This window comes from Rattus norvegicus, chromosome 1 (genome assembly GCF_036323735.1).
Source record: "Rattus norvegicus strain BN/NHsdMcwi chromosome 1, GRCr8, whole genome shotgun sequence".
NCBI lineage: Eukaryota > Metazoa > Chordata > Mammalia > Rodentia > Muridae > Rattus > Rattus norvegicus.
Genome location: NC_086019.1, coordinates 217,857,995 through 217,875,086, shown reverse-complemented (window position 1 = coordinate 217,875,086; position 17,092 = coordinate 217,857,995). Strand labels below are relative to the sequence as shown.

The following is a 17,092-nucleotide window of genomic DNA, read 5'->3' as shown; positions in this document are numbered from 1 at the left end:
CTAAGATATAATTAATTAAGCAAAGAAACTTGATATCAAAGAGAAGGCCAGAATAAAGTACACGTGGAAAGCCTGTGTGTGCCAGCAGAGAACCGTTGTGTGTTGGGGAAGAAATGCTAGCTCTGTTATCTCTTCCGTCCAGGCAGATGCATGGTTAAAAATCATCTTGATAATAGTACCCAGCCTCAAAGGAAGTCATTTGATCATATTCTCCGATACTCACTGTCTTGGAGATCTAGAACTGCTTGGCTGCAGGGAACTGGCCTCTGAGTACAGAATGTGCTCAGTATCTCAGAAAGGAGGAAGATGAAGCTGTTGATGAACACTGAGCCATGAAATAATTGGGAGTCATAAGACACCTTTCAGTACCCTATTAGTATCTTGTAAAGTGCTGTTGGAAATCCTCACAACACAGCATATGCCCAAACACAGAAAGATACTGTCCAAATCTTAAGTAGCTCATCTTTTTGTTGTTGTTGTTGGGCATAACCCTTCATATATTATTAGGAAATATCACAAAAGACCATTATGTTTATTCAAGACTTCCCCTGCAGACACAAGTGGTTTTGTGAAAATTGGGTAGAGAACCAATCATTTTAAGGCTAGGCTCAAATATCACGTTCCCTGAGAATTCCTTCTCTGAGCTCTATGCAAGCTCTATCAGTCAGTGTTGTAACCTGCGTCATGTTTCAGAAGCCTCTGGCCTTTTACCTTCTGGGTAATCATTTTTCTTTGTTCATACCTGCAAGGTTGTAGGCTAGATAAGTCTGAGATCAGGCCTTCAATAGTGCTTGCTTCATGATATCATCAGTTGCTAGCAAGAAGTATCAAGTCCTTTCTGTATAAATGAAGAAGAAGATGGGGCTTATTTCTTAATTCTTATAGTGTACTTGTTAGATGTACTGATTCCCAAAGCATCAGTACAGTGGAAAGAAGGAACAGTAGTATTTTGTTATGAAAAGTTTGTCAGTATGTACATTAAAATCCCCCCTCTCTCTGTATTTATATATTATATATTTACAAATATATATATATATATCTTTTTGAGACATTATATCTCAGAAAATAACTGAGGTGACTTATGGTTCTATGCATAGTATCTTGCAGTTGGGCAAAACCATTCATTGAATTAAACTGAAATTTAATCATTTAATCAAGGGAGATCTGTGAATTCCCTCTTGTTCATTGTGTTCAGGAAGTTAGGTATGGTATAGTCAAGGGAGCACTTTGGGCAAATCTATTGCTTAGCTTCCACAATTCAGACTTGCTCACACCATTTCTCTTCACGACATTCACATCCCTCCACATTTTCCTTGTCTTGTTCTTACAAGAGTGCAGCAGTTGCCATAGAAATGTTCAGATAAAGTATATTTCGTAATTCAAATAGTACATTGAATAATTTCCGAGGCATGGTTCACAGCAGTTAGAACTCTGATGGTCCTTTTTCAAAATCATTTGCTGCAGATAGTAAATACTATCCAGAAGGGAAGAAGAAAAAATGAGAAAGGAGTGAGGAGAGGGAGAGGGAAAGGAAGAGGAAGGAGTGGAAAAGGGAGAGGGAGAGGGAAAGGGTGGGTGAAGAGAGAGAATGTAAAGTCAGAAATACATACAGTTCAGCTTTGATTCCACACATGAAGCCAAATTGATGAGCTCATGGTATAGGTATAGTAATGAAGTTGCCAAAAAGCACCCTTGTTTTTTCTTCTCTTTCATCTTCTCAGTGCCTAGATGCTTCAGTGTTAAGTTCCTTAAATCCCACATCTTGGGCAGAATTATGCTCTAAAATGTTCATGTTTCCCTTCTCATCCTGCTCTTTATTCAATAGATGTCTCAGTTTTGCGTTACTTTCCATTATAGCAAGAGAAAAGAACCACTGATATCCATCAGCCTGGAGACTTATCTGACAAGTAGGTTCTGCATGAAGATAATCATTGGTATTCAGAGTCAACCCATCTTAACTGCCCATTCAGAGCACACCACGTTTCTGTGTAACAATATCTTTTATTCCTGGATAGTCCAATTAATGAAAAAAATGGACACAGAAAATAAGAGCAGAGCAGATCTTGCTCTCCCAAACCCACAAGAATCCCCCAGGTAAGCAAAGACTATTATTTTTTTTATTAAAGTTATTTATCAAGACACAGAAATTCACAGTGCTGGGCAGGCAGATGCCAATTCATAGATTTATTTACAGAATCCAGAAGATTACTTAAATTTCTTAATGTCTTACTATCTCAGAGGTTGGGAACAAGGTTTTTACTTGATTTGAAAACTGGAAATATCAGATTTTCTAACATTAAAGGCATGTGGTTTGGGGTATGGGACAGGGAGTTGGAACATACAGATCTCTTGCTTCCATATCTTATGTGTGTTTTAGGACTCACAGGATTTACAAAATGATCTTGATCCTGGTTGACCCTTTTGATGCTTAGGCCATGGAATCCTGCACCCAAGATTGAAATAGAAATGGAGACTAAGCTATCCCCTCAAAGCCGTCCTCTGTGTATGAAGTTGTATGCATTGTATGCATTGACACAACACATGTAGAAACATTTCTATGCTAAATCTCTTTGAGGCTGACAGACAGGCATATTATAGATAGAGGTTTTGAGGAAGGAACTTATGGAAACCCTGGATAAATAAGAGCATGCAGCATGGTTTTTGTTCTGTTATGGTGCATGCAAACACTTGGATAATATTCATTGTTGGTGGTCGGTTGCTTTGACTCTCAGGGACTTTTTCTCAGGTACTACACTAAAAAGTTCAACTGCAGGATTCTTTTGAGGAACAGCTAACACATAATGCTCCAGTTTCTGACAGGTAACAAAATAACGCAAGGAATTAGAAATTGTTGATTTTTATAAATTTCAGCGCACCTGACATTGAACTCTTGGAAGCGTCCCCTCCTGCAAAAGCTCTACCAGAGAAGCCAGCCTCACCCCCACCACAGCAGACATGGCAGTCATTTTTGAAGAAAGAGTTGGAGTTCCTGGGCGTGAGTGCATAGCCTTTATTCTTAACTCAAAATGCAGATTGACTCTAGGAAAGAATATTTAGTTATATTAATATTTTCTCTCGTGAGCTGATGGAGTTCTATAGCATTCTTGATAGGTGAGGAGTTGATGGTATTATTTGCACACTCTGGAAAGAGAAAAGCATTTTCTCATAAAGACTTTAGGTTACCAGGTCATGAGTGGAAAGCAGGGAAGAAGGATACAAAATGTCTGCTGTTAATTAGATAGAAGGAATAATTATGCATGTATACCATAACTATCTAAATAAAGATGTGTGTGATGTGTATTGATAATATATGCACTAGCTTCTACTAGTCATGGTTCAGGATATATAGTGGATAGAAGACAGTGGAAAGTTTCACAACTGGATCAATCCAAGTAAAGTCTATTACACTAAAGAGATTTCTCATATTCATTCTTATTTACAGAGAAATTGGTACAATCTTGAAAAAATATATCCTAACTTTATAAAATTCATGTTTCCACAGGTAACCCAAGTTCTGGTTGGTTTGATATGCCTTTGTTTTGGAACAGTTGTCTGCTCCACACTCCAGACTTCAGACTTTGACGACGAAGTGCTTTTATTATATAGAGCAGGCTACCCATTCTGGGGTGCAGTGCTGGTGAGAACATATCTGTAATTGTTTCTGAAATGATGCTAACCAGAGATTTTATTTTAATCAAAGACAACTAATTTTCTTTTAATCAAGTGCTTATCTCTAGCCTTTCAATAATATCTACAGTTCTTCATTTATATGCACATAGCATCTATAAATGTAGTTTCCAAAGCACTCTCTACATATACTCATTAACAAGAGCAAATACACTCACCACAGTTAACTATGGTTTAACCCATTACTATACTTTTATTGACTGAAAACCTTGAGACTGTACAAAATGTAAAAGAATAAATACATTAATATTTAAGAAGTTAAATGATTTGCCAAGACTTAAATTCAGGAAAATACCCTTAACACTAACTATTAATAAAATTATCATTAATAAAAACTAAGACTGGAGAGAGGCCTTAGTAGTTAAGGGTGCTTGCTGCCCTTTCATAGGACGTGAGTTCAATTCTCAGTACCATGTCATGTATTTGTGACTTCCTGTAACTCTAGCTCAAGGGGATAAGAACCCTCTTCTGGCCTTCTTGGGCATTCATACACATTGGCATATACATACACAGGCATATACACATACTTGAACATAATGTTTTTAAAAATCTTAAAAATACAATAACATAAAACGTTATCTTTAAGAAGAGAGGGGAGAGATAAATTGTTCAGATGAAAACAAAGTTAACAATATTGGATGGATACAATTCCTTTAAAACATTCTACTGTCTGGAAAGCAAGTGACTGAATGAGATCACAAGGCCATATAGCTTTATATATCTGAAGTACACATACAATAAATAGGGTATTCTAACTATAGATGGTATAGGATTTGATAAAATTTGACTCATATATATGTATGTATTTGTATATGAAATATTAGCTTATTTGTAACCCTCAATATAACAAGCCTATTCATGATTTTGTAAGTTACATTTGTTTCCTTACAATTCTTCTTGTCTCTCTCTGTTACCAGACTTCTCATTTTGAAACAATCACTATAACTAAAAATTAGTTTTCAGTTTTTAGAGCATTGTAGAAATAGAATTGTGTGCTACAATGTTTTATATGCCTACCTTTCTTCATTTCACATCATCATTGTGTATTATCTTTTTATCAATAGTTTAGTTAGAAAGATGTATTCAAATCTAAGGAATCCATCGCATTGGTATGTAGATATTCTTGACCATCTACCACATTTTCTTGAGCTTTCTATTTTTCTCAAGCATTTCATTTTAAAAGTCATTTATTTTCTCTCTGTGTATGTATGTGTTTGTATGTGTATGTTTCTCTCTGTCTCTCTGTCTCTGTCTCTCCGTCTCTCTCCATCTCTCTCCATCTCTCTCTGTCTGTCTCTGTCTCTCTCTCTGTGTGTGCGCGCGCGCGCGTGTGTGTGTGTGTGTGTGTGTGTGTGTGTGCGCGCGTGTGTGCGCACACGTACGTGCCAGTGCCACAGTGCTCATGTGGAGGTCAGAGAAAAACAGTAGCTTGGTTAGGTCTTTCTTGCTACTTTGTGAGATCAAGGAACTGAACTCCGGTTCTGTTACAAGCACTTCTACCTGCTGGGGCATGTCATAGATTTGTGACTCGGAGCATAAATCTCAATTTCTTAGACAGTGGTCTGACTTTGAGGTCTCGATTTTTACTATTTGCAAATGTATATTTTCATAGTTAACTATATGACCATATGCTGCATATCAAACCCATAGCTATACAAGGCTGGCCTGCAGGAGCTGACAGTGTAAGAGAGGACATATGAAACAAGCATTACAATAAATGAGACCACCGTTACAGTTGTACAGCAATCCTAGCTCTTGCTACCTTCCCAGTAGGTATCCAAGTCAACTTCATAGAGGAGCCAGGTAAGAAGCAAAGAGCCCCAGTCATCTAAGACCAAATGAGTAGGAGTCTGTTTGCTTCTTTTTGTCTTTCTCACTATGTAGCTCAGGCTGTCCTCATCCTTACAAGCTTCCTGCCTCAGACTCCTGAGACCCGGAATTGCAGCCATGTGCTACCACACAGCTCAGAACCTGTATCTTATCAAGACTTTCACATGATTTGTATAAGGAATTGATTTTGAGAAGCATTTTACTGGAGATAATAAATAATGGTCTCATGGCAGATTTTAGTGGATAGCCTTCTTTTTTTTTTTTTTTTTTTTTTGGTTCTTTTTTTCGGAGCTGGGGACCGAACCCAGGGCCTTGCGCTTCCTAGGTAAGCGCTCTACCACTGAGCTAAATCCCCAGCCCCGTGGATAGCCTTCTAGAACACCTAAAACTTGTATTTTGTGGATAGGCAAAGAAATACACCGAAGAGCAGAGACTCACTTTGATCTCTCCCCTGTTTCCTTTTGGACAGTTTGTTTTGTCTGGATTTTTGTCAATTATGTCCGAAAGGAAAAACACACTGTATCTGGTGAGTTGAACTCGTTATTCATTCTTCCAAGGTAAGAAAAGTAGAATTTTGGAGCTGTTAAGACACACCAGTATCAAGGACATTGTAGAGAGTGTAGCTGTGTGTCTTTTCTCAATCCCTTTGTGCTGGAAAGTATTTTGCAGAATGAGGTGGATAAAATCATTAGAAACATAAATTGTATGACTTAATAAATAGTGAAATTTGATTACCTTGACACTGTTTAAAGGGACCCACAAAGGTATTGTCCTTGTATGTATTTATAGTCTGATGTTTAGTTATGCCAACCAAGAAGACTTGAGAATAGACTAAAAATGCTTGAATCTGGTTTTTTTGTTTTTTTTTGTTTTTTTGTTCGTTTGTTTGTTTTAATCCTGGGGATTGAACCCCTCTGGTCTTCTGCAATGTCTCACTCTATGTTCCCTGCTGAGTACATCCCAGCCCTCATGCTTTTCTTGAATGCATCTCAGAGGGGAACAGATGCTTATCAGATGATGAGTACATTTATGAGAGTTCCCTATTTGACTGGGGTTTTGAACCAGTTTCGAGTTACTATAGAGGACCGGCTCTGCAAGACAGATCAGTGGATCAGCTGCTGCCACAAGGCTGAATGTTCTATGCCCTCAGGTGAGAGGCAGCCTGGGAGCAAACATTGTCAGCAGCATCGCTGCAGGCTTGGGGATCGCCATATTGATTCTCAATCTGAGCAACAACTCCGCTTATATGAACTACTGCAAGGATATAACCGAAGACGATGGTTGCTTCGTGACTTCTTTCATCACAGTATGTGTTTCTTGTAAAAATACTAACTCTCTGGGCCCTGTCCTAAGTATGAAAACCCTTCCTTTTCCATAGACTCAGTCCTCCCTTTGGAATCTCCACCTTATAAAATAGAGTTCTGTACTAAGGGGCTGATGGGCTTACTCCTATTCCTGGCCATATTCCTTAAGCTTGGAGTCAACTCCTCCAATCAGTCACCTTCTGGTTTCCTATTTATGTGTCAATTCATGACGTCTGTTCTTGAGCTCCTGAGAAAGGGGGCGTGTCTCTAAGAGGCGGGATTGGAGGATGTATCAGTCTGTGACTTTCGCCTTTTGCTTGGCTGTTTGACAGGAACTGGTGTTGATGTTGCTGTTTCTCACCATCCTGGCCTTTTGCAGTGCCGTGCTGCTCATTATCTATAGGATTGGACAAGAATTTGAGCGTAGTAAGGTCAGTAGGAAATCTTGACTAGCGTGCTGAAGAGTTTGTGCTTTATTCTTTTAAAACATGCCCCGAGTCTTCTGAAATTATTTCCTAGAAAACTATTTCTCAAAAACTGGCTTTTGTATCTCACACTGGAGATCTTATTTTATACACTGAAATGGTGCCAGATCACAGCACAGTCCCACGAGGTTAGGCGAATGGAGCTGTTTTCGTTGTAGAAATGGTGGGTGCTGCGGAGCAGTTGCCTGTGAGAAGTGAATTATCAGCAGTGTGTGATGGAAACGTTCAGCTGTTGGGCTTTACTTTTTTGTCCCCAAGGAGCTTGTTATATTTCTTCCTGCTCTTTCCCTTTCTCTTTTTCCAAATATATATTTTTCTTTCCTCTCTTTACTGCATTTTCAGCTCCTGCTCTACACAAACTTATTATATTCTTGGTGAGAACTTCCGATTCTCAGCCACTGTTACTAACTCAAATCTGACAAATGGAAACTACAACTCTCTATGTCCACTTTTAGACAGAGCCCAGTCATTACATTTCTTTTTTTTTTTTTGTCATTACATTTCTTAATGACCACTGTCCTCAGTCAGAAGGGAAACCGACATTTCAGATACAGAGTAATCTCAGTAATTTGTCACTTACATTGTTTCTTTTAGCCCCCATTGTCCAGCCCATCTCATCTGGTTTCTGGATATTAAGGGTACAGACATTTGAGTGTCATGAGAGGAAAGGTGAAATTCAAGAAGAAAGAAAGGATACGTATGTGACAAGCCTTCCAGAAATGTAAAGTTCTAGATAATTAATACAGGATGGTTTTTGTCTTTATCAGGTCCCCGATGACCGTCTCTATGAAGAATTACATGTGTATTCACCAATTTACAGTGCGTTGGAAGACACAAGGGAAGCGTCCGCACCAGTGGTTTCATAAGAATCAAGGGGCCAGGACAATCTGATTCCAGTATAGTCTTGAGAGTCGATCTTTTTGCAACATTATGGCAACATTTCTGTTTCCTCCGCACTCTATCAACTTTTCAATTGGATTGTTCTGTAGATACCCCTGTTTCAGTTATGATGCCTCTGGTCTTTAATTATCTCCCTTTTTGTGGATATCGTTCAATCCAGTTTTCTTGTTTTGTGTCACAGTCTCACATACAACCTTTCTGGAAAGTCATCAAAAACAAGCTAGCTTTTATTGCATGTCTACTTTCATGAACAAAAGGAAGGAGGAGTTATTTTGAGAGTTTAACTAAACTTAGATAATCAGGTAATATTTGACTCTTAGTTCATTTTAGAATTCTCAACAATACTTGTGCATGATATATGCCCACCATATCAAGCCTTCTATATATATTTAATATGGTATTTACTTTTCTATGTAGATAGATTTTCCACCCTCAATAATAATGGGTTTTTCAGAGACATAAAGCTTTATGAAAAGACACATATTATCTAATTCATGGGTATATTCACTAATACAGTTGTTGCTCAGTGGTGTTTACTACTTGGTGGGTAGTAGGTAATAGAGAACATTATTAAATCATTCAGTGTAGTGAGATGCATAGGTAAAATCAGGGACACTGTGAGTGTGTATATCTTTTGGTAAGACATGTGTGAAAATGAAGAATAAACTGATGAAGACTTGAGCTGGAAAGTAGTCAATGGGAATGACAAGAAATGATTGTGTATAACACTTGTAGATAAATAACTACCAACAATTGGTAGAGATTGCCATGTATGCCTAAAATCTCCCAGCCCAAGGCCAGCCTCTGTTACACAGTGAGTTAGAGGCCAGTCTGGGCTACACAAGATCATACATCAAAGGACGAAAGAAGATGTTGGTTCAAACTGTTAACACAGTAAGGGATATTTAAACAAACAGAAGTTTGACTGATATATTGAGTGCTTGAGTTTTTAATAAAACTGAATGAATAACATTGCGGGGGAGGGGAGCAGTGATGCAGAAGTCTGGATGATGGAGGAGTAGCAGAATCAGATGAAACATTGAAACGTATTTCCAGACTTTTGTTCTGAGATGGTTATAAGAGCAATCACCATTAAATGAAGAAGGTCAAGACACCAAAAGAATTATTTTGAGATAGAATTAAGACAGTCAAAATCCACATGCCTATACTTAGAAGGTGAAGTAAGGATCAAAAGTAGAAAGCCTAACGATTAGTTGGAAAAGCATATTACGTTAGGCAGCAGATGTCTATAGTGGAGAAAAGTTAAACAAGGAGAAATAATGAACCACCAGAGACTCTACATGTTGGTTTGGGAAATAAGAGAAAATAGCAATTCTAAATGAATGCAAACTCTGAAGAAGCATTTCCCAAAGGGTGTGGGCAGAGGACCAGAACATTTGCAAATGTACCTAGAGAGCAAACCTGAATAGGAGGTAAAATGGGGGAAAAGCAGCTAAGAAAATGATTTTGTTGCTGTTATTTAGATTTTAAAAGAAACAAAAAGAGTCATTAAAAATCTGTTTGCTGGGATCAGTTATTGTGTTCTCTGTGTATGTCCAAAGTACAGGTAACTTTTCTAAATCTTCCTGTAAGGCTCACCTCATATGTCTCTTCACATAGCCACACCCTTGATTCACAGTTACTCTACCACAGTAGTAAACTGTGCTTGTGGTCTCCTTATGTATCTTCCACTAGTGTTTATAAAATAAATCAGAATTATTTAACTTGATTTTTGTACTAGCAAGTGAAGTTGAAAGAATACGAGGGAAGTTATGAGGAAGAAAATCGATGGTAGATGTGATCACATTTATTTGCGAGGTTCTCAGAAATAAAGAAAGCTCATTTTTCAAAAGAACCATGTACATTAAAACAATTAATTAAATGGTGCCAAGGCCAAAGAACAATTTCTGGAGTCTTCTTCCCCAGCCCTTTCCCAGTAGAACTGTATGTAAATAACTTTGGAGGCAAAAACAGGACCTTGAACTACCTATTACCTCTCTTTTGTAAATAAATTGGGTAAGCAGGATGTGATTATGTTTTACTAGCTGATACTGATGCTAATTCAGTTGTTATATGAGCTAGAGAAAATGGCTTCTTTTGGTGAACCTGTATCATTCAGGGTTCATTCAAGAGGTACAACCAACAAGAGTCTTTGATAGACAGATGGATAGGCACAAGAAATAAAATATCCAAACCAGAGGGACACGAGATAGATGGAAATTTATCAGACCTTTAATAGGCAGGAGACACTGGGCCCTGTCTTTTCCAGCAGCTGGTGTCTGCTCGCCTGACTACTTTTAGTTTATCTTATAGCTAAAACATTTGAGTCTGCCACATGACTGAGCCCATGTATAAGGAAGGAAGAGGGACTTTTGAGATCCAGCATGAACATTAGATAAAATTCTGAGTTCTCAGAGTGCAGAACTTAAGCCAGAAAAGAAAAAAAAAACTAAACAAATATGCTGGGGGATTCGGAATGAGGACAATATCAGGGATGAGGAATGGGAACATTGCTCTCCATAGAAGCACCCAGCCAATGGTGAAGAGAGACGGCAGAGGATTCTGTTTAGGACAATAAAAGTCATGATTTTATGCACACTCCATGGGTCAGCTACACTGACCTTTCCCTGGGTGATCAAAAACCTAAACTGCCAGGCCTTTGTTAATTGAGGTGAATTTTTATTTGTGAGTTGGGGTCTTGTTTCTCACAATAGGGAGAGATATACAGTAGAGGATCAATTAGGGATCCACACCAGTACTGTGGTTTAGTCCAAAGTCCATGTCTCCAGAATCAAGGAGGCTTGTGGTCTAGTGTATCTGAGGTCAAAGGCCTTAGTCCTTGGAGACACCAGCCAAGCCTAGGAGTGCACAACCTTCAAATTCCTTCCCCCACTATAACCCAGGGCATAGCTATCAGGCACTCCACAATTTGCTTACAGTAAGCTGTTTTTCAATCAACTAAATGAGCTGTTAGTGACCTCCGTAATTCCCGATCTAAAATATTATATTTCAACTATATTAGTAAATATATGTAGAGCCAAATCCAACCGTTCCTTAGCTGTCTTCCTTTACATATTTAAATATCTATTTTCACACACATTTTTTTAGACTTCTGCTGTGTAACTATAATGTAGAAAACTCAAGCAGTTATTTTTCTTTTCCCAGATACTATCAGATTGTGTTACTGTAAGTGCTTAGTTTTTATTAACACAATATTTATTTATTTATTTATTTATTTATTTATTTATATTTTATGTGTATAGTGTCTCTGTGCTAAGGGGGCATTGTATACATGTGGAGGTCAGACTGGGATATCTGGTGTCTTCCTCTACTACTGTCCATCTCATTGCTGTGAGACAGCGTCTCCCGCTGAGCTGGTAATTATGTTCACCCAGGTTGTTTGCCTAGCCATCTTTTGAGCTCCACATGTCTCTACCGCCTATCTGGAGTGAGAGACATGTGAAGTCATGACCAGCTAAAGGGGAGTAGGGGCTACTTTATTATTTTCAAAAGGAAGATAGTTTTCATTTTGCTATTTATTCTGAGATCATTCTAAATTTTAGTATACATCCCGTTAATGACTTGCATGTTTACATATGCCAGGCTCTGCACAGCAGCCAAACATGTCACATATATAAGCGAGTTTTGTCTTCTTCTTCTCCTCCTCCTCCTCCTTTTCAGAAAGCTTTTAAAAATCTTTTTAACATTTAGTTTTTTTGTTTCTTTTTTTCTTTTATTGATTTTTTTCATTTACATTTTAAATGTTATCCCCTTTCCCTGGTTTCCCTCCAGAAACATGCTATCCCATCCCAACTCCTGCTTCTCTGAGGGTGCTCCCTTACCCATCACCCACCAACTCTCTCCCTCCTACCTCCCCACCCTGACATTCCCCTACCCTGGGGCATCGAGCCTTGACAGGACCAAGGGCATCTCCTCCCATTTAGATTTTTTTTTAAAATTGAGATGCCTTGAGAGATGCCTTAGTGGTTAAGAGCACTGGCTTCTCTTTCAGAGGACCTGGGTTCTATTTCCAGCACCCATGGCATCTCAAAACCATTTGCAATTCCAGATCCAGGAGATCCTATGTCCTCATCTGACCTCAGTAAGTACCAAACATGAGTGTGGTTCATAGACATATATGAGGGCAATGCACCTTTACACATATAAAACCCAAATTAAATGTATATGTTTGTGTGTGAGTGTGGGTTTGTGCATATATGAGTACAGTGCCTTTTAGAGGCCAGAAAGGGGCATCAGATCCCTTGTAGCTGAAGTTATAGGCAGTTCCGAGCCTCCCAAAATAGGAGTGGGGAACCAAACTTTCGTAACTATGTTCTCTCTCTCTCTCTCTCCCTCCCTCCCTCTCTCTCTCTCTCTCTCTCTCTCTCTCTCTCTCTCTCTCTCTCTCCCTCTCTCTCCCTCCCCCTCTCTCTCTATCTATCTGGAAGATTGCTATCTTCCTTCCTCAGTTGTATGAAGCCCATCAATAAGGCCTCGATGGCCTTGTTCATCTCTGATACTGTGTTTCTCCTTGTTCATTATTATTTAGATCCCCTCCACCCAGCTTTGTGTAAATCACCCTCCAATTCTGTGTATTTTAAAATTCCATTCTACTTCTCTTAGTCATTTAAAACTTAGTGTCATGTGGTTCCAACATCCATGCCAAACGTGAGCCTGGTTCTCAGTTTATTAGTGAGATACTAGTTTATTTTTCACTCTAAAAATAATCTTACTTTTTGTATGCCTCCTAATATTTTATTGGAAATTCGGACAGATTGCTGGGGACTGAGACTGCGTGCTCTATGAGCAGAGCCAGGAAGGGCTGGGTATGAATACCTGTGCTGCCGTTACCTGCTTCACAGATGCTTGCTCTCCTCTAGTGATGCCCTCAGTGCATGAGGCAGGCTGTTTCACAGAGGCTCATCTCTGGGTCAACTCTAGCTTTGACTTGCTTCATCTCTTTCTGAGGATTGCTAGAAAGACACTCTTGCATCCTTAGCTGTTTTAATCAAGGTATTTTTCTTTTCCATTAAGGTATGCTGAGATGAAAGACTCATCCTCAAATGTTCTAATTAAACCTCAGGGTTAGGCTGGTACAATTAACCTGGGCCTCAGGCCTGTGGCCTTCTTAAGTGTGTTACACCTCTTTCAGCTGTACTGATGGCCTCCAAGCTCATTCCCATCCCTTCTGGGTGCAGATTTTTGCTGATTGATTCTCTTTTCCAGAGGATGTAGATTTGCATCCATACCTTCAATCCATCTGCTTTTATTTTCTTTCCCTGGATTAAAATTTCTTGTATTTTCTTAAAAGCAAAGAGAAATGATCTTCTGTGTCTCATGAGGAAAAGCCTACCGAGATCTGTGAGTACATTTACTCTGGATCTCCTGGTCTCCACAACACTGTTTTTTATATGATTCTTGTAGGGAAAGCCGACAGGGAATTGTGAGTTTTCTTTCTCTGGGTCTTTCAGTCTTTATTATGTCAGGTATCCTTTCACCCTTATTGTTTTTGGAGATGTGAGCTTTGGTCCTATGTGAATGGTCCTGAATAAACCTCCCCCCCCTTTATTTTGAGGTTAATGGTGTGTTTTCTGCACACTTCATCCTCTAAGGGGTCCATGAACCAAGTAAAGATTGAACAATTGAGCTGAAAGACAGGTCAGAAGAAACCACAGTGTGTTGGTCACAGAAAAGCAAAACCAAGAAGGGAATATGAAGATTGCTCAAGAGAGAAGCTCTAAGGGAGCTTTATTTTTTGAGATTAATCCCCCTCCCTTTTAGATGTGAATTGCAAAATGAGAGAACAGAATGTCACAGAGCTAACACTTAAAGAGATAAGGTTAAGGGTGACATCGAGGCATAAAGTAAAAATGCCAAATAACCAAAATAAGAATACAAAACCCTCACATCTAAATACCGTGTACCGAAGGAAGATGGTCATAAGGAAGAGACGCAGAGCTTTAGGTCAGCCAGAGATGATAAAAATCAGTAAGTAGTTGGCTTCTAACTGTGAGAGGAAATTGCAGCAATCACTAGGAGTTTATCTGTCTTTTTAAAAGTTAACTAATTAATTAATTTATTTACATATCAAATTCTGCCTTACCTCTTGCTTCCCACTTCCAGAGTTCCTACTCCCATCCTACCTTCCCTTTGCCTCTGAGTGGGGTGCCTCCCTCATTATCCCTGACCCTAGTGCATCAAGTTAGGCACTCCTACTGAGGCCAGACAAAGCAGCCCTCTCCTACATATGTGCTGGGGCCCATGGGCCAGCCCATATAAGCTCTTTGGTTGGCATAGTCTTTTAGAGCTCCCAGGGGTTCAGGTTGGTTGATAGCATTGGTTTTCCTGTGAAGTTTCCATCCTCTTCAGGGCCTTCAATCCTTCCCCTAACTCTTCCATAAGAATCCTCAACCTTATCCAATGTTCGGTGTGGGTGTCTGCATCACTTTCAGTCAGCTGCTGGGTAGAGCATCTCAGAGAACAGCTATGCTGGGCTCCTATTTGCAAGCAGAACATGGCATAGCAATAGTGCCAGGGATTGGTGCCTGCCCATAGGATGGGTCTCAAGTTGAGCTGGTCACTAGTCTGCCATTCCTCCTATCTTTTCTTCATTTTTGTTCCTGCATTTCTTTTAAACCAGACCAAGTTTGGTTTAAAAGTTCTATAGGTGGGTTGGTGTCCCCATCTCTCCATTGGGAGTCCTGTCTGGCCACTGGAGGTAGTCTCTTCAGGTTCCATAGCCCTCCTGTTGGGCATTTTGGCTAAGGTCACTCCTATTGATTTCTGGGGGCTGCCCCCATCTCAGGTCTCTGGGACTTCCTAGAGACCCCCTGAACCCCCGGCAGCTGCATATTTCTATTCATTCTCATGGCCCTCTGGGTCTTTCTCCTGTCTCTCTTCATACCTGATCCTGCCCTCCCTATGCCCTTTCCTCTCCCCACTCCCACTTAGATCCCTCCCTCTGCCTTCCATGACTATTTTGTTCCTCCTTCTAAGTGAGATTCAAACAACCTCCTTGGGCCTTCCTTCTTCTTTAATTTCTTTGGGACTGTATCCTGTGGGTATCCTGTACGTTATGGCTAATATCCACTTATCAGTGAGTACATACCATGCATATCCTTTTGGGTCTGAGTTACCTCACTCAGGATGATATTTTCTAGTTTCATCCATTTGCCTACAAAATTCATGATGTCCTCATTTTAAGAGTCTTCAACTTCTGTCCAATGTTTGGTGTGGGTGTCTGCATCACTTTCAGCTGAATAGTATTCCACTGTGTAAATGAACCACATTTTCTGTATCTATTCTTCGGTTGCAAGACATCTGGGCCATGGAAGCATCAGAGTGCCCAGAGCGGCGGTGGCAGCAACAGGCAACATGCCTACCCACGGCCAAGCTATCCCCTTCCACCCCTCAGAACGAACGTGTTTTCATTATGTGTACTTTTTTCTTTTCTCTCTCTCTTTTTTCCCCTGACAAATCTCTCCTGGCTCATATGATTACACACTATAAATTTCATCCTGAACATTAGCCAAACCATTAGGGGAATTACCAACCTGCTCATGCAGTCATTTAGTATGTGGTAGAATATGGAATGAAAAAAGTTATCTGGCTTCAAAGGAAGAAAAAAACCTGAGCATAAGGTAAGTTTTAGTTATGTTTTCTAAGTTCTTATTGCTGATCTATGTATCCCCTTCTTTCCTACCTATCAATCACTGCATTAAAAATGTAATCATAGAGGGGGACATTCAGGATGCCATGGGGCCTCAGGAAGGAAGCAGATGCTTGTCCCTAAAGAGAATGGTCTCTAGCTGGCACGGAGAAGATTAGTGTGAAGAGAAGAAGATAAATGATGAGCGCTAACTTCAAGGTAGTCTTTCCTCCATGTCTTTGTGAAAATGTCCTTCGATATTTGCATAATGTCTGTCGACTTTTACATCTTGGGCTGTTTTTATTTATTCATTATAATGATGTCAAAGATAATTCTACTTCCTGTTTATTCTTTTTCAAATAACTGAAGTTTACTAAGCAAACAAAAGTTGAACATGATATCTCTTAGCAGTTCTGTTCAAAACAGCCAAAGGACAGGAGTGAGGCAAAGTTCACACATGGAAGAAAACATAAATAAGTTGTGGACTATCCTTAGAAAAGAGTATTGTTCAATCATAAAGGAATGGTATTCTGACACATGCTACAATGCGAAAGCTTGAAAAATCATGCCAAGTAAAATCAGCTAGTATACAACTCAACATTTGCCCCTCTGTATAAAATTCCCACCACCAGAAAAGTTTAAAACACAGACTAGGTTAATGTTTTCTCTTAGTGGATACTAGACAGCAGATACTAGAGGCAAACAACTTGAGGAAATGGAGTTTCTTTTGGGAGTGAGGGAAATCTCTAGGAAGTAGGAGAAGGTAATGGCGATACAACATTATGTTATCTATTTTAAAATGGTTGTCTTATAATATGTGAATTTTAACACCCTTAAAATAAAAAGTAAAGTTTGGAATATGTAGACAGATGGGGATTTATTGGATTTGTGAGATTCTATGTAAAACTCTTTCACAGAGTTTGTTTTTTGTAGAAAGCTGTACCACAGCCGGAAGTATTCACTGATAGAACCTAGCATTCTCTTCACAAAGAAGAAACTCAAATCTGAAAATACTACAACAAATGCGGAATGGGCATGCTCAAGAAAATGCCCATCAAATGTCTGGTATGAGCAGATGACGCCATCCCTGCTGAAACAGTGGAAGGGAAAGTGTTTGTATATGCAGATACAGGCCATTGTTGTAATAGCAATACAACAATAACCATAGTAAGTGTGCAGTCAAAGTATTCACATGTGACTTCATAAGTCCTCATTCTACCACGTAAGAAACACTAATG

At 39.3% G+C, this 17,092-nt stretch overlaps 1 protein-coding gene across 2 annotated transcripts; it reads left to right on the top strand.

Moving 5' to 3' along the window:
* The first annotated feature begins 1,152 nt into the window (after positions 1-1,152).
* Ms4a2 (membrane spanning 4-domains A2) lies at positions 1,153-10,232 on the top strand. 2 transcript variants are annotated; one of them, NM_012845.1, is given in 7 exon segments: positions 1,979-2,094; positions 2,872-2,995; positions 3,503-3,637; positions 5,987-6,043; positions 6,668-6,823; positions 7,154-7,252; positions 8,074-9,928. In NM_012845.1, coding segments are annotated over 7 exon segments (732 nt in total). In that variant the 5' UTR covers positions 1,979-2,032; the 3' UTR covers positions 8,173-9,928.
* The last annotated feature ends 6,860 nt before the right edge of the window (positions 10,233-17,092 follow it).

Excerpts from the sequence above, each read along its gene's own strand:
- Ms4a2 (XM_039101547.2), top strand. The coding sequence starts at position 1,826 with ATGTCTCAGTTTTGCGTTACTTTCCATTATAGCAAGAGAAAAGAACCA. Across the intron at positions 2,095-2,871 it reads AACCCACAAGAATCCCCCAG|CGCACCTGACATTGAACTCT; the intron begins GTAAGCAAAGAC and ends TATAAATTTCAG. Across the intron at positions 2,996-3,502 it reads AAGAGTTGGAGTTCCTGGGC|GTAACCCAAGTTCTGGTTGG; the intron begins GTGAGTGCATAG and ends ATGTTTCCACAG.